Here is a 24,370-nt window from a genome sequence, read left to right as displayed (position 1 = left end):
ATCTACCTTTGGTGGAGTTTGCCTACAATAACAGTCATCATGCTAGCATCGGGATGGCCCCATATGAAGCTTTATATGGAAGGAAGTGCAGATCACCTGTTTGCTGGGAAGAGGTAGGAGAGAGGTCCTTAGCAGGACCCAAACTAGTAGAGATCACCAGCAGGGTGGTGCCCATGATCAGAGAAAGAATCAAAACAGCTGCAAGCAGACAGAAGAGTTATGCAGACATCCGCAGAAGGCTAGTAGAGTTTCAGGAGGGGGATCTGGTATTGCTCAAGGTGTCTCCAATGAAAGGAGTGGTTCGGTTCGGGAAGAAGGGTAAACTGGCTCTGCGGTACATCGGACCCTTCGAAGTCTTGCAAAAGATTGGGAATGTATCGTACAAGCTGGATTTACCTGCTTCAATGGAGAGAATCCATCCGGTTTTCCATGTTTCTATGTTGAGAAAGTTCGTGTCAGATCCGAGCAAGGTTCTTAGTGAGCCTGATGTGGAGATCCAAGAGGATCTCACCTATGTTGAGCAGCCAGTACGGATCCTAGACACCCAGATCAGGAAGCTGAGAAACAAGGAAATCCCGATGGTGAAAGTCCTGTGGAACCACCACAATATAGAAGAATGCACTTGGGAGACACGGGAGTCTATGCTCCGGCAATATCCTCATCTCTTTTAAGGTTAGTTTCTACGTGTTTAGTATGTATGTCACGTTTTATGATATGCATGTACTAGGTGAGGAACATTCGGGGACGAATGTTCTTAAGGGGGGGAGAATGTAATACCCGGCTAGACTCCGGTATCGGAATCCCTACCGTCCGGTGGGACCTAGGATGTCGGAAACCTCTAGAAGGGTAAAACTATGATTTTATGAAATGTTTTCATGTATTTCATGTTTTTAAGTAAGAAATTAAATGAGTTTTTACATGAAAAGTCTTTGGAGAAAACCCAGGTTCGGCCGCCGAAAGTCAAGTTCGGCCGCCGAACATGCATGCATTTTGGAGGCACGTTAGGCCCCCGAAAGCATGAGTGAGGGAAGTCCAGGTTCGGCCGCCGAACCTCATGTTCGGCCGCCGAACATGGCATGCATACGGAGGCACATTCGGCCCCCGAACGTGGTCTGGCCAGCCACTATAAAAGGGTCCCTTAGCCGAAAACGGGCGAGCTTTTTCCCATTTTCGACCAAGGTGAGCTCTCCGCCGTCCCTCACCTATTTTTGATGTTCTTCCTCTAAATCTTTCAAGATGTTCACTTGTTTTCACTTGGTTTGGAAGATTTAAGCTTTTGAAACAAGTTTTGGAGCTTTGGGAACTCAGGAGCTCATTTTCGTGGATCTCCAAGTTTAGGTCGTCTCCCTCTCGATCTTCAAGAGGTAAGGGCCGATCTTAAGCTCCTTATGTGTTTTAAATAAGTTTTATGCAAGATCTATGGGTAGAAATGCATGTAGGGTATATGTTGAGTTTATGGGTCTATATTGATGTTTTGAACAATGTGGCTTGCTTGAGTATGTTTGAAGTGTTGTAGTTGGGGTATTTGATGTTTTGAGACCCCTAGGAACTTGTATGCATGTTTTAGTTGAGCTATATGCATGATTTAAGGTTTGGAGGCGAAATGTGCAAAGGGAGCCAAGTTTCTGCCCTTGGCAGGAACCAGGTTCGGCAGCCGAAGGCACTTTCGGCCGCCGAACATGGCTGGGAAGGCAGCCTTTCGGCTGCCGAAGCTTGCCCCCGAAAGGGAGACTTTCGTCTCTGTCGGGCAGTTTCGGCCGCCGAAAGTGCCGCCGAACATGCATGAGTTTCGTCTCTGTCTAGGAGTTTCGGCCGCCGAAGGTGCCGCCGAACCTGCCTGACTTTCGGCTCTGGAGGGACTTTCGGCCGCCGAACCTGCCGCCGAAAGTGCCCTGTTCAGCCATTTCTTGCATGTTTTTATGTGATGCTTTCATGATGTTTTAGGGGGTTTTTGGGGAGTAGTTTATAGTTATGTTCAAGTATGTTTGGTCCCTCATTTGAGTCCACCTGTGTAGGTTCGGACCCGAGGAACCGCGGACCCCAGCAGTGAGTTCAGCTGCTTCGGTGTTGTCAGAGTCAGCCAGAGGTGAGTGGAACTAAAACTTAATCTTTTAAAATTAAATGCTTTATCATGTTTCATGCATCATGATTATGCAATAGGATGATTGCATTAGTTTTCACGAATATGCCGCATTGCATAAATTATTGTTGTTGTGGGTGAATGTCGGATGACCCAGTTAGTCCAAGACAGGAAGACCAGGCCCCATGCTACAGGCCTGGCACAGAGTAAGCAAGTCCAGGCCCCAGTCTACAGGCCTGGCACAGAGTAAGGAAAGACCAGGATTCCATCCTATGGTCTAGCACGGTTATGGGACTTGAAGACCAGGAGCCAGAGGAGGCCCTGGGAATATGGTAAGTAATGTATGTTCTGACAGGAAAGACCAGGACCCCATTCTACAGGCCTGGCACAGAGTTAACTTGGACTAATTGGTGACGAGTTCACCCAACCTTTATGTGAACTGTTTGTGTTATGATGCATTTCATAGAGCATAGTGTTAACGTGTTTTAATAGCTCTACTCACTGGGCTTTTAGCTCACCCCTCTCCTTTACCCCCAGGCTTGCAGGTACAGTATAGTGCAGGAGTCCGGATAGAGTAAAGAAGTCATGCTTATGTAATAGCTAGCAATGGACATGATCAAATTGTAATGTAAAGTATTAATCAGTATAGTTATGAGATGATGTTTATGGATGTTAGAGGTGTGCTTGACCATAGATTGTTGTATCCCTTTTAAACATGATCTTAGAGATTTATATGATGTTTATGTATACCAACTCAACAGATGTTATGTTGCCCATTGGGGGCACAGATGAGATCCCACAGAGGGATCAATGTTATGTTAATGTTATGCACAGGTTGAGTTTGGTTGATGCTTATGGAAAGAAAAGTTTTAATTTTTATGCATGTGGTTGATCATGTATGGGATTATACAGGTTTACAGGTTATATGTCAGGCTTGCTACGGGTCCCGGCGGCCTTAAGTCGACCCGGATCCTAGCGCCGGTAGCGGTCCGAATTTCCGGGGCGTTACACCATGCGTAACGGCCATTAATTCTCCTCTGATACGCATGCGGAAGGACCTACCAGCGGGGCATCTTGGTCATTTTCCCCTTTCCGGGCTGGGTTGAATGATAGGGCTGAAGTTGAGCCTGGTGAGGGCCTGATTACTGGGCTGAGAGGTTTGGGCCGGCTTGATTGAGGAGTCTAGGCGGAGTCCGGCCCTGTGACTGAGCGGGCTGGACCTGCCTCTCGAGGGGAATATTGAAGCCTTCGAATCATGGACTGTTTTCATGGGCCTAGCCTTTAGACCAGGGTGAAGAAATCCAGCGATCATCAATTGCCCCTTTATCTCCTCAGCAGTTATTCCATGACTGGTGAGAGGATAAATCTTTAAACTCTATTCATGACCGTGTGGTCTGAGAACTGCTCTTGTCGAAAGTATCCCTTTCTTGCCTTTTTATTATTTTTGTCTGAGCATTGGACTCTCGTGTATGGTTTTTGCCCCTGAGTATTTATGGGCTGTCTTCTCTTGAGCGTTTTGCAGGCTCTTTGTTGCCTGGACCTTTCTCTAGGTCAACTGAGTTGGTTTGGTGTGAGTGGTCAATTCTCGAGGTCGGTGCCTCTTATAATTGCCCCTGATTCTCTGTTTTGGCTTTGTATTTTGGTATGCAGTTTGCTTAGGAATCGCCTTGCCTTAATTCGGTCTGCCTATTGGGTTTACCAGTACTGCGCTCGTTTTCTTGAGATCGGCATGGTGCTTTGGTACTTTTGGCTGTTGTATGAGATCAAAGTCTCTTTACCTGATGACTCGAGGTCCTCTGGGAGGTCGGAGTTTAGCTTTTCATTTATGGTCCCGTGCCCTAATCTTTTATGTGAGATCGGAACTATGTTCTTATGAGTTGTTTTTGCTTGTGGCACCGGACGATCTTGGGGATCCCGGCCGTTTTTGCTCCGGGAGATCTTTGAGATCTTCGCCGGCCTTCTTCCTCAGTGAGGTATTCTGCTTCAGTGAGGTTTCTCGAGCTGTTGTTTCCTTATCATGAATGAAGTATTCGCTGATCATAACTAAAGTTTGTTTAGCTGGCTGAGCTCTTGGCTTACTCTTCCCGAATTAGACTAATCGTACCCGTGAGCTCTGTTTTGACAGGGACTGGAGCTGAGGTTTTATCTGCTTCGTGCCATTAGATTTTCCTCGGGTTGGCTTCTGTTTAGGCGATTTCACTCCGCTATTTTATTTGTGAGCTCGGATGTCTGGTCCCTCTCGGGGTGATCCTTTGTCAGTCGGTGCAACTTAGTCAGTGTGCTCCACTGGGAGGGGGAGTTCAGCCTTTGTCGTTTTTCCCCTTCTTGGGTTATTTTTGCTAAATGTATGTTTGTGGCAAACTGGTTCGAGCTCTGTTCTCTGTTGTTCCCTCTACACTCAGCTTCCTTCTGTCTGAGTGTTTCATGTTGCAATTTTATCCGAGCTGGGGACTTGGTCCTTGGTTCTTTGCTTAGGCTTTCTCGAGGTCGGTGCCTCATATGATGGTCCTTGGCCGAACTTTTTCGCCATTCCGAGCTCATTTTTTGAGGTCGGCGTGATGCTGTGGCGTTCTTGGCTATTATGCTCCGTGCTTTTTTGGGAGGTCGGAGTCTGATTCTTTATTGGTAGCTTAGGATTCATCTTTCTCATGAGATCGGAACTGTATTTTATGAGTTGTCCCAGCACATGATATTGGGAATTTTTGCTCCGGGAGGTTATTAAGACCTTCATTAATCGTTTTTGTTTTGTTTTTTCTGGGAGTTCTAGGGGATCCCAGTCTTCTTTGTTTTCCCGGGAGTTCTAGGGGATCCCGGTCTTCTTTGCTTTTTTCCGGGGTGACCTCGGGGCCCTGCCGGCTGTTTTTTGTTTTGTTTTCCCGGGAGTTCTAGGGGATCCCGGTCTTCTTTGCTTTTTTCCGGGATGACCTCGGGGCCTCGCCGGCTGTTTTTGCTCCAGGAGATCTTACGGGATCCTGGCTGTTTTTGTTCCGGGGTGACCTCGGGGCCCCGCCGGTTGTTTTTGCCCCAGGAGATCTTACGGGATCCTGGCTGTTTTTGTTCCGGGGTGACCTCGGGGCCCTACCGGCTGTTTTTGCCCCAGGAGATCTTACGGGATCCTGGCTATTTTTGTTCCGGGGTGACCTTGGGGCCCCGCCGGCTGTTTTTGTCCCAGGAGATCTTACGGGATCCTGGCCATTTTTGTTCCGGGGTGACCTCGGGGCCCCGCCGGCTATTTTTGCTTTGTTTTCCCGGGAGTTCTAGGGGATCCCGGTCTTCTTTGCTCCGGGGTGACCTCGGGGCCCCGCTGGTTGTTTTTTGTTTTGTTTTCCCGGGAGTTCTAGGGGATCCCTGTCTTCTTTGCTCCAGGGTGACCTCGGGGCCCTACCGGCTGTTTTTTGTACCTCCTTGAGGTTTTGCACAAGATTCAGGCTCATTGGCCTTACTGTCGCTTCCAGGCTCTTTAGCCTTGCATGGGATTCAGGCTCATTGGCCTTACTGTCGCTTCCAGGCTCTTTAGCCTTGCATGGGATTCAGGCTCATTGGCCTTACTGTCGCTTCGTCATCTCAATTGGTTTTGTGCCTAATTGAGGTCTTACGCAAGATTCAAGCTCATTCTGCAAAATAAAAGCTTGCACAGAGTGTATGTAACGAGGAAGTTCATTGTTAATTCAATAATATCCGTCAATTAATAATATGTCGCACATGTCACTTAGTTTCATGCTTCAGATGAACAAATGCAAGTATTAACTCTTACAACGTTAACCCATGCAGTTTTAGAGATGCAATAAACAATATTTGGCATGTGTAAATTTCTCAAAATTTTACTTTGTAAAAGTAATATGTTTAAATACATAATCCCTTTCACTAGAAAATTCATGCTACTCTTAACTAGCAACGAAAACTTTCCTGCTAAGCTAGTATGTTGTTGGGCATATACTTGTGTACTCATGGAAACTTTATTCTAAGATTCAAACTTTATAATTAGAAATGATATTCTAAGATATTTGCATTTAAAATAATAATAATTAGAAGGATTAAAGAATCAAAATTCCAGGAGGGTTGTACTAAGTTCCTCACCTGGTAGTAATAAGTTGGCTGAAATTTCCATTCAGTCGAAGACCTTTCACTAGTTCCCAAAGCTGGACTGAAATTGCTATGGGTCGTTTTCGAACTAGTCTCCAGTAATTCAGCAAATACCAAAAACTGTCTGCTCACCCATGTTCTTTAGCACAAAAGGGACAGGAACTCATGTCTGGTGGACGAACCATGACCGTGGGATCAGAGCGTGATTGATGGCTGATCCGTTCTTCAGAATTGTTCATGGCTGTAGAAGATCGTTCTCTGTTAATCATGTATTTGAGATTTAGGTACTAGCATCTGTTAGTATTTGAGATTCAGTACACCTCAAACGTTGTGACTGATAATCATGTCTTCGCTTGCAGAGACTGAACAAATCCCACAATCACCTGCAGCTCGTCCATTTGCTGGGACATAAAATGCCTCTGAACAACATCTACTAGTTGCTCTTTAGATGGGTTGGGGACAACATCCACAAGATTGAAGTGCCTCCAATATCTCCACAAGGCAGCCATCTCTAATTTGCTGAGGTCAACTTTCGCAGTCCCACGAGGTGTGGGAACAGAGCCCTTAGACTGCGAGTCACAAGAGAGGGACCTGCTCATAGTCTTGTGAGATGACCCGTTGATTTGTGCGTCCTATGCCTTGATCTATGGGACTTTTGGGTGTCATCGGATGCCATGTCTGATCCATTCCACTGTACGTTATCAAATTCCAAATCATCATCATCCTCACTGTCGGTGGGATCTTCTATCCCACTAAGGGCATTCCTCTGTAGCTTTACTTCTATGCCATTTGTAAGAACCAGCTAATGCCAGCCACCAATTAACCCGCCACCAACTCGCAGGCCACCAATTAACAAGCCTCCTCCTGCAGAGGGACACGCCTCAGTTGACCCAACAGACAAACACCATGGATCCCCAAATAAGTGGCCACCCAGTTCGGTTGATGGATCAATAGGAGTTGGTGATCATCAAGAGAAAGCATTCCCTGATAAAGACAAGCCATAAAAGTGCAGGGGAGTGTCGCCACCACACAAGCCTGGACGCCCTCCTGTAGTTGATACAGAGGACGCAATACACAGGCCACCGGCAAAGAAGAAACCACCACTATACCGCCCCAGGCCTCCATCATCTGATTAAGCGCCCAATGGTTTCGCTGTCGATGGCGATGAGATCGACAGCGCGAACATCATTCATTTCCGCGCCGACCTCACTTGTTGGATCTCGATCAGACCAGCGACCTCCTCTTCGGGTCGGCGCGTCTTCGGCACCATCACGTCTGCCTGTCTGGCCCATTTCAGCATCGCGCCGACCTCACTTGTTGCAGTTCGACCAGAACAACAACTTCCTCCTCAGGTCGGCGTGTCTTTAGCAGTTCGAGCTCCTTCCACTTTTGCTATTCCAATCTTCCGACCTCCGGCATTACGCGAACCAGAAACAGAGAGTGGCAACTGGACGCGACAATCATTTTTATCCGACCCGAAATGCGAGGCCGATCTCAAACATGGCTCCGTCCTCGATCACATCTAAGCTCAAGCACGTGTTCGACCTCAACGAGCAATCTATCACTGTCGTTGTCGGATTTTCCGAGCTCCTTGCTGTCTTGCTAAACATGGCTCCGACCTCAATCACAGACCTAAGCTTGAGCACGGATCCGACCTCAACAAGTAATCTAACGCTGTGGTCGTCGGATTTGCCGAGTTCCTTCCTGTTCTGCTACTCCGACTAGCGAAACCATTGACGGTCTTACTAGCGGTGCTTGATCAGTCGTTCTCTCGACAATCAGACGGACTAATGCCGACCATGCCGACCTGGGTATCTCATCTCACCTTGTCTTTGAGCCGGACGGCATACCACGTCCGAGCTTATCCACCTTGCCTGGATATTTGATTATTTCCTATTATCTCCAGGTTGCTCTGATACTTGAGGGGCGTTGCTCTGCAACAGAGTTGGATGGCTATGAATCGTGTATCCTCTGACCTCATATCCTATCCGACCTAAAATGTTAGTCCGACCTCGTTTATTTTTCATTTATTAATTTTCTCTTTAACTTGCTAACCTGGAATTTTACAGCCGACCTCACAACTCCAATAAATATATATATACTTCTCATTCTTTTTCCTTTTACAGAAAAGATTAAAATCTACACTCAGAGACAAGCATTTCTCGATCTGAAGTTTCACCTCGTCAGATCTCAAAGAAAAAGTTAGTAGTAATAAAATTCAATAAATGTTAAAATAAACAACGATGGTAGAAAAATGAAGATTAAAAGACTGTCAAGATGTTCTTAAACCAGCTGGGTCTTTCAAACCAGCTGGGTTACTGTCAAGATGTTCTTAAATCTCCAGCTTTCTTTTTCGCATAAGCTTTCATACCTCCATGTGGATCTCAATGGGTGGATTTAGGAACTCCGGTGACGAAAAGGTCCCCTTCGTTCCCACAGACGGCGCCATTTGATAAATCTGTTCCTCTTCCTGGTCTATGATAGATCTGGCTTTCTTCTGGGTCCCTTCTTGCTGGGCTCTTTGATGGGTCTCTCCATGCTCTACCTGGTGAAAGGACCTGTAAAATAAGAAAGAATAGTCAGAGGCCTACCGGGAGTGCCCCGGTGGAGGCCCTCCGACGCTCAAGTCAGATTTTATGGCTCAGAGTAGTATATTTAGGTAAGGGTTGCAGAAAGAATAAAAATGGTGTCCAGGAAGGAGAAGGAAGAAGAAGAGAGAGCCCCTTCTGCATGGCCTCTACCGTGATATATATATCTATCTCTCTGCCACAATGCAAGCTGTCTTCTGTCGCCTAGCTCCATATATACGGATGTGTCAGGCGCCTGCTCCATGCGTAACGGCCATTAATTCTCCTCTGATACGCATGCGGAAGGACCTACCAGCGGGGCATCTTAGTCATTTTCCCCTTTCCGGGCTGGGTTGAATGATAGGGCTGAAGTTGAGCCTGGTGAGGGCCTGATTACTAGGCCGAGAGGTTTGGGCCGGCTTGATTGAGGAGTCTAGGCGGAGTCCGGCCCTGTGACTGAGCGGGCTGGACCTAGCTCTCGAGGGGAATATTGAAGCCTTCGAATCATGGACTGTTTTCATGGGCCTAGCCTTTAGACCGGGGTGAAGAAATTCAGCGATCATCAAATATGTTAAGAAAAAAAGTAAAATTTTATAATATATTATATTTAGAAATAAAATAAAAATTATTTAATCAAATATATTTAATGGTGAATGTTTTATATAATGACATTAACTTGTAATAAAAATTTATTTAATATAATATATTTAATATTGTATATGATAATATAAAATAAATTTACTTTCAATTATAAAATTTAAATAAAAGATTATATATTTATTAATATAAAATTTTTGAAATTATATTGTAATTTTTCATTAATTTTTAGATTCAATTTAATTTTTTTTATTATACGAAAAATTTTGATTTTATTATCTAAAATTTAAAATTTTAAATATAATAATTATTTAAAGAATAATTCGTATGACATGATATGTAAATTAAAAACATATTTAATTGAAACTGAAGGTTAAAATTAAGATAAATAAAAAAAATAATTTTATTTTTAAAAATTTTAAAATTTAATATAAATATCACAATTCGTTAACTTCAAAAAAAAAATCCCAACAAACCTTATTATTGATATTATTATTATAGGTTTCTTCACTGTTTATTTACTTTTCAGTTTTTTTTTTTCTTTTGCTAAAAGGTTATAATTATAATTTTATTTTATTTTTTTATTTACTCATTCTTTTAATTATAAAATAACATATAAGACTTCTAAAATTATTTTAATTAAAAAATGGGAAAAAGAACTTGATAAATGGCCTCCTCCTCTCTCACTTTTTTTTTTTTTTTTGAAATTTTGATTTTAAATTTTAAAATGTGATTTGAATGTCGGAGTATCCCGTAGACGTCTTACCTTTTTTTATTTTGTGGATTATTTTTAAAGACTACGTGTAATGAAACCTGTTTGAGAAAGTAAGGAGAAAAATATGCATCAATACATTTAATTTATTTATAATTTAAAGTATAAACATTAAACAATATAAATATTTAAAGTTAGTTGGTTAATATTTTTTTTATTAAATAATTTAATTTTATAAAATAAAAAGTCAAATATTGAGTTCAATGCTAAAGTAGTAAATGCGATTGGTGTATTTCTAATGATTAGTTTGAGTTATTGCAAATTATAAGTTAAGTATTATCTTTTTTTTTTTTTGAAGAAAGTTAAGTATTATTTAACAGGTTTAATTACGTTTTAAATTGAATTAAAAAATAAATTAATATAATTAGGACTAAATATTTAGTCGGTAAACCATCAAATCAAAAATTAAAATTTTGATATTTATAAAAATTAAATCGAATTAATTTTAATCAAAAAATTAAATAGAATTTGATCAGTTTAATTTTTTAATAAATTTTTTATTTTTTAGACTTCATTTTTAGTATTTTAAAATTTAATCGAAATATTTTAATTTTAATATGATATAATCTCTCTATATTATTGAAAATAATATATTATTATCACTAATCAGTTCGATTTAGTTTTTTTTATTTTTTCTGATTAAAATCGAACTAAACTGAAATAATTAAAATTTTTAAAATTAAAAATCGAATCGAATCGAAATAAATAAAAAATTAAATTAATTTTTAAATTAATTTGAATTGATAGATTTTTTTATTATGCTAATAAAAAATTAAATTAAATAATTAAATATTACCAAAATATTGATACTCCCTTTATTTTTTATTATTAGTTGTTTAAAATTTTTACATAAGAAAATCAACCTAATTAATACTCCATTTATTGAAAAAGCAAAGGAAAAAAAATATTTACAAAAAACTTATAAAATGAGTATTAATAAAAAAACAGAGTAATAATTGAAAAAAGAAAGCCACTACCCACTGCATTTCACGCCATGCATGGAAGCAGTGAATCACTAATTTCCCTTAAAAATTGTATATCTAAACTATTATCTGTGGTTCACATTTACCTATGTATTTATCATTATTAGCTTGTTATTCTACATTAATTTAATTATCTGAAAAAATTATTATTATTTTTTAATTTTAAAAAATATATTAAAATATTTTTAATATTTTAAAAAAATTATTAATTAATTTCACCGATGATTTTAGTCATTAAATATTTTATTATTTAATTTTTATAATTTTAAAATATTTATTAATTAATTTTTTATATTTTTAAAAATTTTACTAATTAATTTCTTCGCATCAAGAATATTTTAGATTATTTTTTATGATATTTAACGATTAAAAATTAATGAAATGATTTCTGACCTCCTGTTATTATTCCTCATATAAATTATCAACCCACATGATCTATTCAACCGAGGTATGCTTGAGGTTACTAAAGAGATTGAACACAAGTTAACAAGACATGCACACACTAACTATGAGTAGCTTCACATTCTGGACCAACTACAATCTTTTACAGAAATCTCTTAGCATTCACAAATGCTCAAAGTTTCAAATCTTGAAAATATTCCTTGTTGGGATCCAATTCAGTCCTTTTGAAAATAACAACAAGATTAGGAACAATAACAGAAAATAATACAACAGAAGAAATGGTAGAAGTCTAACAGAAAGATCTCCAGCTGCCTGCTTGCCATGTTGAACTACTTCCTTTCCTCTTCAAAGACAAAACAAATAGAAACATGTATATTCTTAGTAATCAAATTATAGGATTCAAACAAGTTTACGTATGCAAGGAAACTGTAAGCTTGAAACTCAAGTTGATCTATGCAATCTGAGGCTATAGAAACAGGAGTACGTACCCTTTATAGTTGAAGTTTTGCTCAGGCTCAGCTTGATCAATCTTCTATGAGGACATGGCGGACATGGGCAATTTTACTCCAATCCTCACCTTGTTTATCCTTAAGACTTGCTGACAACATTGGCATTTTTGTTAACTTTAGTTCTCGGAGTAGCTTCATCGACTGCAATCCACAAGGAAGCATCTTCAAATTCGTACAGCGTCTGATCTCCAAGTCTCTAAGATTAGGCATTGCTCCTTCCTCCACATTCCATTCCTCCAGTAGCTCCAGCTCCCAGAATTTTAGGACTTCAAGCTTAGGAAATCCTCCAATGTTGCAAAGCATTTTCTTTCCGATAAAGGATCTTGAGAACAGTCTCAGAATTCTGAGGTTGGGAAGTTTGTCCAGCTTTTGCATTGGATCCTCCACAAGTCCAGATGCTGACAAGGTGAGTTCAATCAGGCTCCCAGGTAACTCGGATACAAGCTGATGATTCATTAGCTTTCCTACCAAATATACATTGGAGAGATCCAAATGGCCTAACAGAGAATGCAAGTGAAGCTCCCATGGCAGATCTGATTCATCAAATGATTTCAACCTCAAGGATTGAAGATGTTTCAGTTTGAGAACCCAATTAGCCACATCAAGAAGTTGTGAAGACATTGCTGCTGTTTGAGATGGCACAGATATCTTGCATTTTAATCCCAATTTCGTAATGTTCAATGAAGTTTCTAAGCCGTTTCTCACTGGACTATCCTCATTTATATATGCGCCCCGGAGTGTTTGAAGGTCTACCAGAGAGCTGTCTTCTTGTGACGCGACAAATGCACTACCGAAACTCTCATCTAGAAACAAATGCCTCAACTTTCGCATCTTCCATAGTGAACTCGGAAGAGTGTTGATGCAAGTCCGCTTCAAATCCAGCGTTTGAAGGCTTAGCAATTTGTTGATGAATGCAGGAAGCATCTCAAGGTATGTTGATCTCAAGCCAAGGTACTTCAACCAAGTGAGATGGTCTATTGCCTTCGGCAGTTTTGGTTTGTAAACATTTTCAAGATCCAACACCCAAAGGAAACGAAAACAATTGCTTGAGATGCATTTATCAAGAAAGTTCCCTATCTCTTCTCCTGGTTTGTTTCCTTCTCGAGTATCAAACGATAAAAAGGAAACCACATCTCTGTAGCGTGAGTATGAGGAAGCACTGTTGTGACAATGAATATCATCAAAGACGACATCATTATGCTGAAGATGGTCAGCAAGACGGCGTATTACACCAATGTCGGTGTCGGAGATGTCAGAGTGACCTTGAAGAAACTTAGCTTCCTTGGCTTTTTTAAACCACTGTACTTGCAGAGCTTCTGGCAGGCAACATGTCTTAAATTTTCCATTGAGCTTCTTTTCTGTCGGCTGAACCATATTATAGTTAATCAACTCCCTCAAGCATGTCTTCGCAACATGTTCAGGGGATTTTGATTTTGCATCATCCTGTTGATATCCCAACCCCTCAGCAACCCACAACGCAATCAATCTTCTTGCTGGGATCTTAGAGCCAGCTGGAAACAATCCAAAATAAAAGAGACATCGCCTCAAATACAAAGGCAAATAATTGCTAATCTCTTCCAATACTTCTGACCAGGGTTCTTCATCTCGAGTTAGTTGGTCAAGCACCCTCGTCCACTCCTCTAGAGTTGCATCTCTCTGCGACAAAAGTTCTGCCAGTTTCACAATTATAGTTGGCAAGCCCCCACAACTTTTCATGATGCGTCCCTTCAGATGTTGTATCTCTGGAGGAATGCTGACCTTCAAAGTATGTGCGAACAATGCCCAGCTCTCATCGTGGGTTCGCAGATGCAATCTGTAAGTGAAATTAGTTTCAGTAACTGGTGGAGCTTGCCACAGATGGCAAACTGTGAAAAGTATTCTTGTTCCATTTGATATTTCATTGAAGGCACTTCCCATTCCTCTCATGAATTCACATGCATTCTTGACTTTACTTGAAGATGAGTCATCAATAACTATCAGATACTTCTTATCCATGAAGAAAGCGTTAACCATTTGCCTCACCCTGCATATATAGCTTTCCTCTGTGTCTTTTGAATCATGATTTAAGTCAGATCCTTTAATTTGCAAAATTTGTTTCATGATATCTTGTTTGCTTGCACCAGATCTTGAAATCCAGACACGATGAGGGAAATGATCTGTAATAGTTTGACTGTCATATATTAACTTGGCGAGGCTTGCCTTGCCAATGCCTCGGACACCCACAATTGAAATGGTGAGGCAGCGAGGATCCTCTTTCAGAAGCTGTGTAGTAACTGCATCTACATCGTCATTGAAGCTAACTCTGTCAAGTTGGTCAACAGCACAAGGAAGCTCTCTTCTCTTTCTGTTTAACCTTCGAAAAATTTCACTCGGTGGCACAGAATTCGGAACTGGACTTGGAATGGCTTCATATCTTCTACCATAAATATCACGGATCTTATCTTCAATCAATTTCAGCTTCTGGGCAATCTTACGTTTTGAAATGAAATTCTTGGATGACCAAACTAATTTTGTGAAAGTTCCTTTCCTATTCTTCATCTGTTGTTGCTGCGAAATGAAAAGCCCAATAACATTCTCGGCCAAGCGACAGACATCGCCAAGTTCCTCCATCCACGCCATTCCTACTTTGCTTAGCTCTTTTGATTTAGAGTTTTTCAGAAAATCCTGCAAAGACTTGAATTTGTCTCTTAAGTACCTGGCTTGAATTTGCACAGCAGGGCTAAATTCTTTCTGTGTGGACAAGGCATCAAACAAACTCACAACAGGAGCAACACCTAGTTCATACGGGCCAACAGATTCATGCCAGAGACCACACGACTGAAAAGAACCCTCACAATGCCAGCCACCATATTCTAGAACATCAGTATATATCTTGAAAATCTTGATCAGTTGCTCCAGTTTCATACGAAGTCTATAATGTTGCAGCAAATCAACAAGAGCCAGAAAATGAAAGAAATACACTGGCAGATCAACTGAAGCGAAACCATGCCTAATGAAATAATCTCTTTTCCTTTTCTGGGCTGAACTGATGATTAACTCATCAATTACAACTTCAAGATCCTGAATAATCCCTGTCAATATCTCCTGGTTCATCGCATATTCAGAATCATCAGCATATGTTCTCAAATGGGTTTCGATGCAAAGAATTTGATCTTCTACTCCAAGAAATGAATCTAACTCTTGAATAAGAAGATTGGAAATTTTCCCCAACACAGCCAATACAATTTCTCTCCCCATTTGGCTTTGCCTCTTCTCGCCTAATGCTTATGAAGTGCCTGAAACTTCAAACTGAAACTAGATTCTTAAAAAAAAAAAGAAGAAAAAAGTAGCTAGAAACTCAAATTTTGAACTAAATAATTTTGACAGAGAACAGAACAAAAATTTAGAGAACACAAGTTGTCTATTGTCTAACAATGGTTACATAAACCTCATTCAGATTTCAGGCCAAATAGAATTAGTGGACACCAATTTTTAACTCCTTGCAATAAAAAATTTTAAAAAAAATTCAATTCAATTCTTTTCTTACATAATGGATATAGAATTGAAAAAATTTTGTTTTATTTTAATAAACCTTTGAAAATATTTTTTAACTCCTTGCAATAAAAAAATTTATTTTATTTTAATAAACCTTTTAAAATATTTTTTAATATTTAATAATTTAATATTTTTAAAATGAATATAATTAAAAAATTAATAAAATTTTTTTTAATAAATGTAAAAAAGCAAAACTGAAAATAATAAACTTGACATACCAAAAATTATGTAAAAAACCGTAATTTTCAAACAACTTTAACTATTTATTGTATATTAAAATAGCAACTCCAATACTAAAGAACTAAATCTATTCAAATAATTATTTATAAATCCAACCGTTGAAAAATTATGAAATTAAAATGCGAGAGTTTAAACAAATATATACCAAAAGATCAAAGGTAAAAGTTAATCTAAACACACCGTATTAGATGATCAAGTTACTATCCTTCATACCTCTTCTTCTTCATCCTCTCTCTCTCTCTTTGCTTCCGTTTGCTTACGATTCATAATTGGAAAACACCATTCTCAGCCAGACCATTCCTTCTTTTCCTCTTCTTCTCTTCCTACTTTAAACTTTATATTTCTTTTTTTTTTTTTTTGGGTAACAAACAGCCACGTAGATGGCAGCCAATTTTGAAAAAAAAAAAAAAAAAATTTGGTCCACCTTTCTTTTAAACCATCCATTTAGTCTTTCAACACCTATTTTCCATATTAATTCAAACTTTAATTTAGACTACCTACTCAAATTTAATGTCTGGTCTCTCAACAAGTGCTGAGGCTGCGGTTACACTTTTTGAGCTCCTTAAGGTTGCCTTCTCTTCAGCATAGAGTTGGTTTAGCAATGAAATCTTCCATTACAATTAGTTTTAAAACTGGATTTTAGAGTTCAATAATGAAACCAATAATATATTCCTTGTAGGGTTGTGTATGGTTTCTAGGGTCTTGAATTAATTTTAGAAATTGTATTAGAACTGAAAAAGAACTAATGTTATAAAATTAAATTAAATTCAATACGATAAAGTTGAGATTCTAGAATGATAGAATTATGAGATTTGGCAAAGTTAATGGAGTTCTTGAGGAGTAAATAAATTTGAGTCAATGATAAGGGTAGTAAATGGAAATAGTAATGCAATTAGGTGATATATTTTATTGACTAAGATTTTAGAGTTGTGTATGAGTAAATGAATAGTTTTAAAAGACAAAAAATACTGCCTTGTTTAGAATGGACAATATATATATATACGCTCGTTTGTACGTTCCACACCTACTAGTTGTTCTTTTAGAAGGGACAATTGTACTTTTCATAAACTTTTCATACGGTTATTTATGATAGACAGTTGATTCATTTAATATTTAGCCAATTAAGATCATATCTCCTTTAACACAAATTCTACGTCAAGATTAAAACAACACCCGCATTCAAAGTTTTATATGAAGGTGGGATCGAAGCTCGTATCTCTTGAGTTCAGAATCAGAAAGGACTGAATTAATAATAGTTCGGACTCTATTTGATTAAACATTCCATTAGCCTTGGCCAGATTAAGGATCCTTTATTTAATGCCATTAATAAAGTTCGAACTGAAAGTTTTCGCTTGTTTGAATCTAGATAGGACATGTGTTTTATATGTTATCATAATCAAATATACGTAACTATTTGGTTTTAGTTTCAATTATGATCTTGATTTTAATTATTTATCAAGAATCGTATTAAAATTATACCGATATGGTGTTTATTGATTTTAGTAATATTATAATTTCAATTATATTTTATATATTATATAGTTCTAATATAATCTTATAAATTATATTTTTTTATCAAAATTATACAATTCTATTTAAAAAATTTAAATCCTAATTTTATAAAGTGTTATATAAAATATAATAGAAAACTATTAATATCTAGAGCTATAAATAAAATAAATTATTCGTAAGTTATTTGACAGATAAAAGTTTAATCCGTGACTTTAATCCATGACTTGTATATAGACACATTCTCTTTGATTATTTTTATATTTAATATTATCTATCTATTTTTTATAAATTAAATTATTTATATAATTTAAATATAAATTCTCTCTATTTAATAGTTATTAGTAATATTTTAAATAATTATATATTTTAATTAGTTATTAAAGATTTCTAATTATATAATATGCCTAATTTAATTAGTTATAATATTCTGTTTAATAGATAAAATATATAATATCTTTTAATTAAGGGTGTATTCGGCAATACTGTTTTATTTTTTATTTTTACAAAACTATATACAGTGTTTTTTTATTGTTGTTATTTGTTTCTTAAAAACTATTTTCCAAAAATTTTTTGTATAAAAATAATTAATTTTTATATAAAAATAAATAATGATTTGTTTTTAAAATATGATATTTAATAATAAAAAAGATACTAATAATTTTATAGATGGTTGAACATAAAAATGAATAATAATTTTTATTATGATAAGAAAAATTACTATTTAGTTTTGTATTAGTTAGTTTTTCATTTTTAAAAAAGATTTAAAAACGTCTATTAATTAATTTTTTCTTTAATTTTAATTTAAACTTATAAAAATAAAAAATAAAATATTTTTAATATAAAAAAATTAATTAATAGACAATTTTTATAAAATTAAAAAATTAACTGAAAAATCTCTTTTATATTACAAAAATTAAATATTCTCAGTAAATTTTTTAGACATGTTTTAATATATTTTTTAAAATTAATGTATCGATTAATAAATTTTTCTATATTATATAAATTAAATAAAAATTTTTTATAAAGTAATAAAATAAAGGGTAATTTACGATTTAGTCCCTGGATATTACCATTATTAACAAGTCAGTCCCTGTATTTTTAGAAACCTAAGGAAGTAAACCCTTCAGTCTTTCATGAAGCGTAAACAGCAAGAACAACCGATATGCGCTATCTTGAAGAAAGAATAGATAGATAAACAGCCGATATGCAACACTAAGCTGAAAGCGCTTTCCTTTGCCTTGGCTATTGAATCTGGAGTAGCTGGCTTCTACTTTCTCTGTGGTTCGGTTGACCGTGGTTCCCATGAATTTTGTTCCCTTGGTGTGACCATGCGTGGAGAGAAAGGCTTTCTGTGGCATAGCTCTTATCTCTTTGACCTGAGACTGGCATTTGTCTCATCTCCTCCTCCTCCTCCTCCTCCTCCTCCTTCTTCTTCTTCTTCTTTCTCTTCTTCTTCTTCTTCTTCTTTTTCTTCTTCTTCTTTTTCGGAGGAGGAGGAGGAGGAGGAGGACGAAAGAAAAGACAGGGACTATTTCGTTGACAAAAAGAAACGATAAGGACGTTTTAATAGATCTGAGAAAAGATAGGGACTATTTGGTTGACATAAAAAAACGATAAGGACGTTTTAATAGATATGAAAAAAGATAAAAATATTTTAATAGATTTTTGAAAATGTAAGGACTAACTTGTTAATAATTGTAATATACAAGGACTAAATAAATGGTTTTATTTGAGGGTAAAATTGGATTTTAAAAATTTTATCTCTCCTCCTTTATCTAATTTTAACGGAAAATAGGACGGAAGGACTATTTCGTTGACGGAAATAAAACATAAGGACGTTTTAATAGGTTTCTAAAAATACAGGGACTGACTTGTTAATAATGGTAATACCCAGGGACTAAATCATAAATTACCCTAAAATAAAAAAAATTTTATATAGTAATGAAATAAAAATATGTTTTATAAATTAATTGAATAAATATAAATTTAAAAAAGAAAGAAATAAATTGATGGATATAAAATCTAATGATAATATGATAAAGAGATATTAAATAAATAAAGGTTTGCTAAAATTTCTAGCAAGAAAATTAATATTTTAATTTTCAGTTTAAGTTTTTTAATTTAAAAAAATATTTTTTTAATAAACAGTAATAATAAAAATGTAATACTAATAATTGAACAAATTATATATTTTTTTATTAAATAAAAATAAATGAAAAACAGAAAATCACAACATAAATTAACGCACCCTAAAGGTGTAATATTATTACTTTTAGATATTAATGTATCTTTTTCATCGAAACTATATAATTAATAATATAATACTTTTACTAAAAATTATATAAAATATATTTTTAATATTATTATCATTTTTTTAATTTTTATTATTGTTTTAATGTTAATTATTTATTATTTTAAAATAAATATAAAAATGTTATAATTTTATATGAAATAATGAAAATTTAGACTAAAATTACGATTAAATTAAAATCAAAATAAACATTGAAACGAATGAAATAAGCATGTATACTTCACCAATCAAATACTGGGATTTATAAACTGAAATTGTAATTCAATTTTTTGCCTGAAAATATAACAAAAGCTATAAAAGAAATAATGTGGAAGGTTATGGAAAACAGAGTACATACACTTCTTACATTTGGAGTTTGCCTCAGCATCATCAATCTTCAATGTAAATATGTCTTGCATGGCTAATTTTATTCCAATCCTCTCCCTGATTGTCCCTAATCCTCGCAGATAACTCTGGTTGCCTTGTTAATTTTAATTCTCTGAGAGTCCTAATCAGCTTCAATCCATCCGGAAGCATCTTTAAATTTCTGCAGGATCTGATCTCCAAGTCTTTCAGGCTGCACAATGCTCCTTCCTCCACATTCCATTCCTCCAGAGCTTCCAGCTCCCAGAATTTGAGGATTTCAAGCTTGGCGAAACCATCAGATCTGGAAAGCATTTTCTTTCCTGTAAAGGATCTAGACAACAATTTCAGAATTCTGAGGTTTGGAAGCTTGTCCAAGGTTTGCATTGGATCCTTTGCTATTTCAGATGCAGATAAGGTGAGTTCAATCAGGTTCGAAGGAAACTCAGATACGAGATGCTGGTTTTTCAGCCTTCCGACCAAATATAGGCTGCAGAGATCCTTGTGGTCTAATAGTGACTCCAAGTACAGATCCCAAGGCAGACCTGATTCATCAAATGATTTCAATCTCAAATATTGAAGATGTTTCATCTTCGTTACCCAGTTCGCCACTGCTACCAGCTGTGAGGACATTGCCTCATTTTGAGATGAAACTGATGACTTGCACTTTAGTCCCAACTTTGTAAGCTTTGACAATCTACCCAGGCCATTTCTTACCGGACTAGTCTCATCTACTAATGCACCCCAAAGAGTTTGAAGGTCCACCAGAGAGCTGTCCTCTTGTTGAGGGACAAACATGATGCAAAAACTCTCATCTAGAAACAGCTGTCTTAGGTTCTGCATCTTCCAGATTGAATTTGGGACAGTATTAATGCATGTACGCTTCAAATCTAGTGATTGAAGGTTTAATAGTTTGTCAATGAACACAGGAAGTGTCTCCATGTAAGTTGACCTCAAACCAAGGTATCTCAATCGAGTGAGCTGACCTACAGCCTTGGGCAATTTTGGCTTGTATACATTTTCAAGATCTAGCACCCACAGGAAATAAAAGGAACCACTAGAGATGCATCGTTCAAGAAAGTTCTCTACGTCCTCCCCAGCCCTGCTTCCTTCTTGAGTATCAAAGGACAAAAAAGAAACAACATTACGATAAGAAGAGTATACAGAAGAACTAATACGGTTACCATGGATATGGTCAAAGCTAGCATCCTTATGGTCAAGATGGTCAGCTAATCGGCGTATTAGGCTGGTGTTGTTCATAGACAAATTGATGCCCATGTTATCCTGAAGAAAGTTTGCTTCCCTAGCTTTTGGGAGCCAGTGAACTCGCAGTGCATCAGGCAAGCGACATCTGCTAATTTTTCCATTCATCTTCTTCTTTGTCACTTGGATCATGTTCTGGTTTACTAGCTCTATCAAGCATTTCTCTGAAACACATTCTGGAGGTTCCTGATCTCCCTTCTGACGTCCTAAGCCCTCTGCAACCCACAAGCCAATTAATCTTCTTGCAGGGACCTCAAAGTCTTCAGGAAACAGCACAAAATAGAAGAGACATCGCCTCAAATAGAGGGGCAAATGCCTATTGATTCCATACAAGATCTCATACCAAGGTCCTTCATTTTGATTGAGCTGCTCTAGTACCCTTGACCACTCCTCAGTAGTTGCAGCTTTATTTGATAGTAGACCCGCAAGTTCTTTGATCATCAGCGGCAGACCTCCACATCTCCTTAGAATCTCTCTTCTCAGTTTTAGAAGCTCCAAGGGTATGTCCTTATTCAGGGAATGAGTGAACAGTGCCCAGCTCTCATCATCGCTTCTTAGTTGCAGCCTATAAGTGAAGTTTCTGTCGCTTAATTGTGGAGTTAATCCTACTTTGCGAGCAGTGAAAAGTATTCTGGTACCATTTGATAGATCACCTACAGCAACCCCAAGTTCATTCCACAAACTTTCTCTGCATTCATCATCAATCACAATAAGATACTTCTTAGACTTCAAGGAAGCATTGAGTATCTGTCGGGACCTATATAAGAAATCATTCCTATCCATGCTCGTAGAAGTCCTTTTTTTGTACTTCACAGCCATCATCTCGTACTCCTCCCTAGCAATTTGTTCCAGGAGACTGTCCATACTTGCTGAAGGAACCCAAACTCTATATGGGAAATGGTTTATGATGGCATGATTCTCAAAGATTAACTTTGCCAAGCTTGTCTTACCAATGCCTCTCATGCCCACAATTGAAATGGTCAGGCAATTTGGATCATCTCTTAGCAACATTTCCATAATATCATCTATATCATCATCAAAGATAGGAATATCAGGTTGTTCATCAACATTAAAAGAATTATATGGTGTTGGCCTTACAATATCAATAGGAACACGCATTGGCCTTACAATATCAATAGGAACACGCATTGGCCGTCGTTGAATGGCACTAAGCTTTCTTACAGAGATGTCTTGAATCTTGGCTTTTATCTTGTGCATCTCCTTCCCAAGCTTTCTTTCAGACAAGAATTTGCGGAGAGCCAGAGCTAGATTCTTCAAAGGCCCTGTCCAAGTCCTCCTCAGTTTCTCTCTCTCATACAAGAATAACCCAATAGCATCCTCTGCTAAGCGCAATGCATCATAGACTTCCTCCATCCAAGCCTCCCCTCCTTCAGTTAACCCGTTAACTTCTATAGCTTTAAGAAAACCATGCAAAGAGATAAATTCATCTCTTAACCATCTGGCTTGCTTTTTCACTGCAGGAGTAACATCTCCATCACTGATTATGGATGTGACTCTCCTAATCACAGGAGAAATGACCGTCTCCCCCACATCAAGGTCCTTTTTGGACAAACGCCACCATGCAAACCGAGAAAAATATAACTTACGTAATTCAAAGAGGTCAACCTTGATATGCTCTAATTTCCTGCAAAGTTTATATTTCTCGATCAAATCAGTGAAAGCTAGAACACACCGCATAAGAATTCCAGCCCCTATTTTTTGTGATGCTTTTATCACTAAAACATCAACAACTTCTTCAATGTCATATGCAATCTCCTTTAAACTCTTCGACCAATTAAGATGTCCTAAATGAACAATTTCTCTCAGTTTGCTATCGATGCATTCAAGCTGATCTTCTAATCCAAGCAAGGAAACTGAGTCATGAAGCATCAGATTGGACAACTTCCATGTCGTCACCAAAGCAATTTCTCTCTCCTCCTCCACCTCCACCATGGATCCTATTCTTGGACTCTGCCTCTTGCTAAATCTTTCCATTGTACAACTGATGGAGCAGAAATCTGGGAACAAGAAATTTCTTGGCCTTCTAACTCTTGCAACTAAAAACAATAGGCCATGAGTTTTCTTAAACTTCACATTGGTTTATCAAACACTTCAAAGCATCAAGGAAATCTGTTTTCAACAAAAAATTATGTCACACTAATCACAAAGTCAGTCCAAGTTATTTCTTAGAAGCTGCTCACAGCCATAACCCATTTTCATTATATAATAATGTAGTAGCTAGATAATTATTTTCTAGAGTTTAGGTTCCTAGAACAAGCAACCAACACAAATTGAGCCATTTGTCCATAATTTCTTCCCTTGAACAATACAGTAATAATTGTTGAATTCAACAGCTGAGTATATTCAAATCTATACTCAACTACTACAAGATCAAATTATTAGAAAACACGGTCAAATTATAATTAAGAACTAAATTATATACAAATATTTCAGTTGGATAATTATTACCCAAGAAATCTACACCCTTACTGGTCACCATAGAGGAGATGAAAGCTGGTTCTCAACTGAACTCAATCAATACGAAACTTACAAAATTTGAAGTATTAATGAGGATTAAATAGTAATTTCCTAAGCCATTTTAATTAGTTGTAAAAAATAATGACTACATACTTAATTTTGTCAAAATAGCTTCCTCACCTTTTTGGAAACAAACTATACCTGTACGATTAGCGATAAAAAATGGAGAAGAAGGCTCATTTTGTACTCAATTTGAAAATAGGAGCAATAAAGAAACGGGAAAATGGAAAATTTTCTACCTCATACTGTGGCAAATGAAAACTTAGAAACTTGATCAGTGCTACGCTTCATTTCCGGTGAACAACGGCCGCAAAGAGGCATCTCCGCCTCTCCTCCCACTGCCCTGCTCCTCTATCTATTCTCCGCTCTCTGGTCTCATAGAGGAACAAGCCAAACATTTTGTTTATTTTATTTTTATGCATTCATACAATTTAACTTCCATACCAGTATAAATTAAAAAAATATTATAAATATTCCATAAAAAAATAACTTAGAAATAAACTAGCGAGATTACTACTATATTTTTAAATTTTTTAGAAATTTATTAATTCTATCTCTATTTGAATTTATTTTAGGTGAATATTATAATATTTTATAAAATTGAATTTTTAAGTTATTCTGTTAAAAAATTATTAAT

The 24,370-nt window shown here is 37.1% G+C and overlaps 3 protein-coding genes across 9 annotated transcripts; all 3 read right to left on the bottom strand.

Annotated features, from left to right (window-relative positions):
- Window positions 1–6,504: 6,504 nt before the first annotated feature.
- Window positions 6,505–8,612, bottom strand: LOC110613662. Its single transcript, XM_021754891.1, has 3 exons — window positions 8,535–8,612; window positions 6,837–6,965; window positions 6,505–6,732 (listed from the first exon to the last, which is right to left on the bottom strand). Exons 1-3 carry the CDS (start codon window positions 8,610–8,612, stop codon window positions 6,505–6,507), a joined length of 435 nt encoding a protein of 144 aa, XP_021610583.1.
- Window positions 8,613–11,576: 2,964 nt separating this feature from the next.
- On the bottom strand, window positions 11,577–20,060 carry LOC122723527 (putative disease resistance protein At1g59780). Of its 5 annotated transcripts, none has more exons than XM_043955947.1 (3): window positions 19,928–20,060; window positions 11,973–15,281; window positions 11,577–11,827 (listed from the first exon to the last, which is right to left on the bottom strand). In XM_043955947.1, exon 2 carries the CDS (start codon window positions 15,228–15,230, stop codon window positions 12,009–12,011), a length of 3,222 nt encoding a protein of 1,073 aa, XP_043811882.1. In that variant the 5' UTR covers window positions 15,231–15,281; window positions 19,928–20,060; the 3' UTR covers window positions 11,577–11,827; window positions 11,973–12,008. The 5 variants fall into 5 exon arrangements, with proteins under 5 accessions (XP_043811882.1, XP_043811880.1, XP_043811881.1 ...); XM_043955945.1 differs by lacking the exon at window positions 19,928–20,060 and adding an exon at window positions 15,981–16,130; XM_043955946.1 differs by lacking the exon at window positions 19,928–20,060 and adding an exon at window positions 15,948–16,121 and having other exon boundaries at window positions 11,973–15,268.
- LOC110613806 (probable disease resistance protein At1g58602) lies at window positions 19,784–24,151 on the bottom strand. 3 transcript variants are annotated; one of them, XM_043955943.1, is made up of 2 exons: window positions 23,973–24,151; window positions 19,784–23,352 (listed from the first exon to the last, which is right to left on the bottom strand). In XM_043955943.1, the coding sequence occupies exon 2, from the start codon at window positions 23,188–23,190 to the stop codon at window positions 19,960–19,962; it is 3,231 nt and encodes a 1,076-aa protein (XP_043811878.1). In that variant the 5' UTR covers window positions 23,191–23,352; window positions 23,973–24,151; the 3' UTR covers window positions 19,784–19,959. The 3 variants fall into 3 exon arrangements, with proteins under 3 accessions (XP_043811878.1, XP_021610825.1, XP_021610824.1); XM_021755133.2 differs by having other exon boundaries at window positions 19,784–23,325; XM_021755132.2 differs by having other exon boundaries at window positions 19,784–23,252; window positions 23,973–24,150.
- Between the last annotated feature and the right edge of the window lie 219 nt (window positions 24,152–24,370).

This window comes from Manihot esculenta, chromosome 4 (assembly GCF_001659605.2).
Source record: "Manihot esculenta cultivar AM560-2 chromosome 4, M.esculenta_v8, whole genome shotgun sequence".
Classification (NCBI taxonomy): domain Eukaryota; kingdom Viridiplantae; phylum Streptophyta; class Magnoliopsida; order Malpighiales; family Euphorbiaceae; genus Manihot; species Manihot esculenta.
Note: the sequence above shows the minus strand (reverse complement) of the source record. Positions and strands in the feature narration are given on the sequence as shown.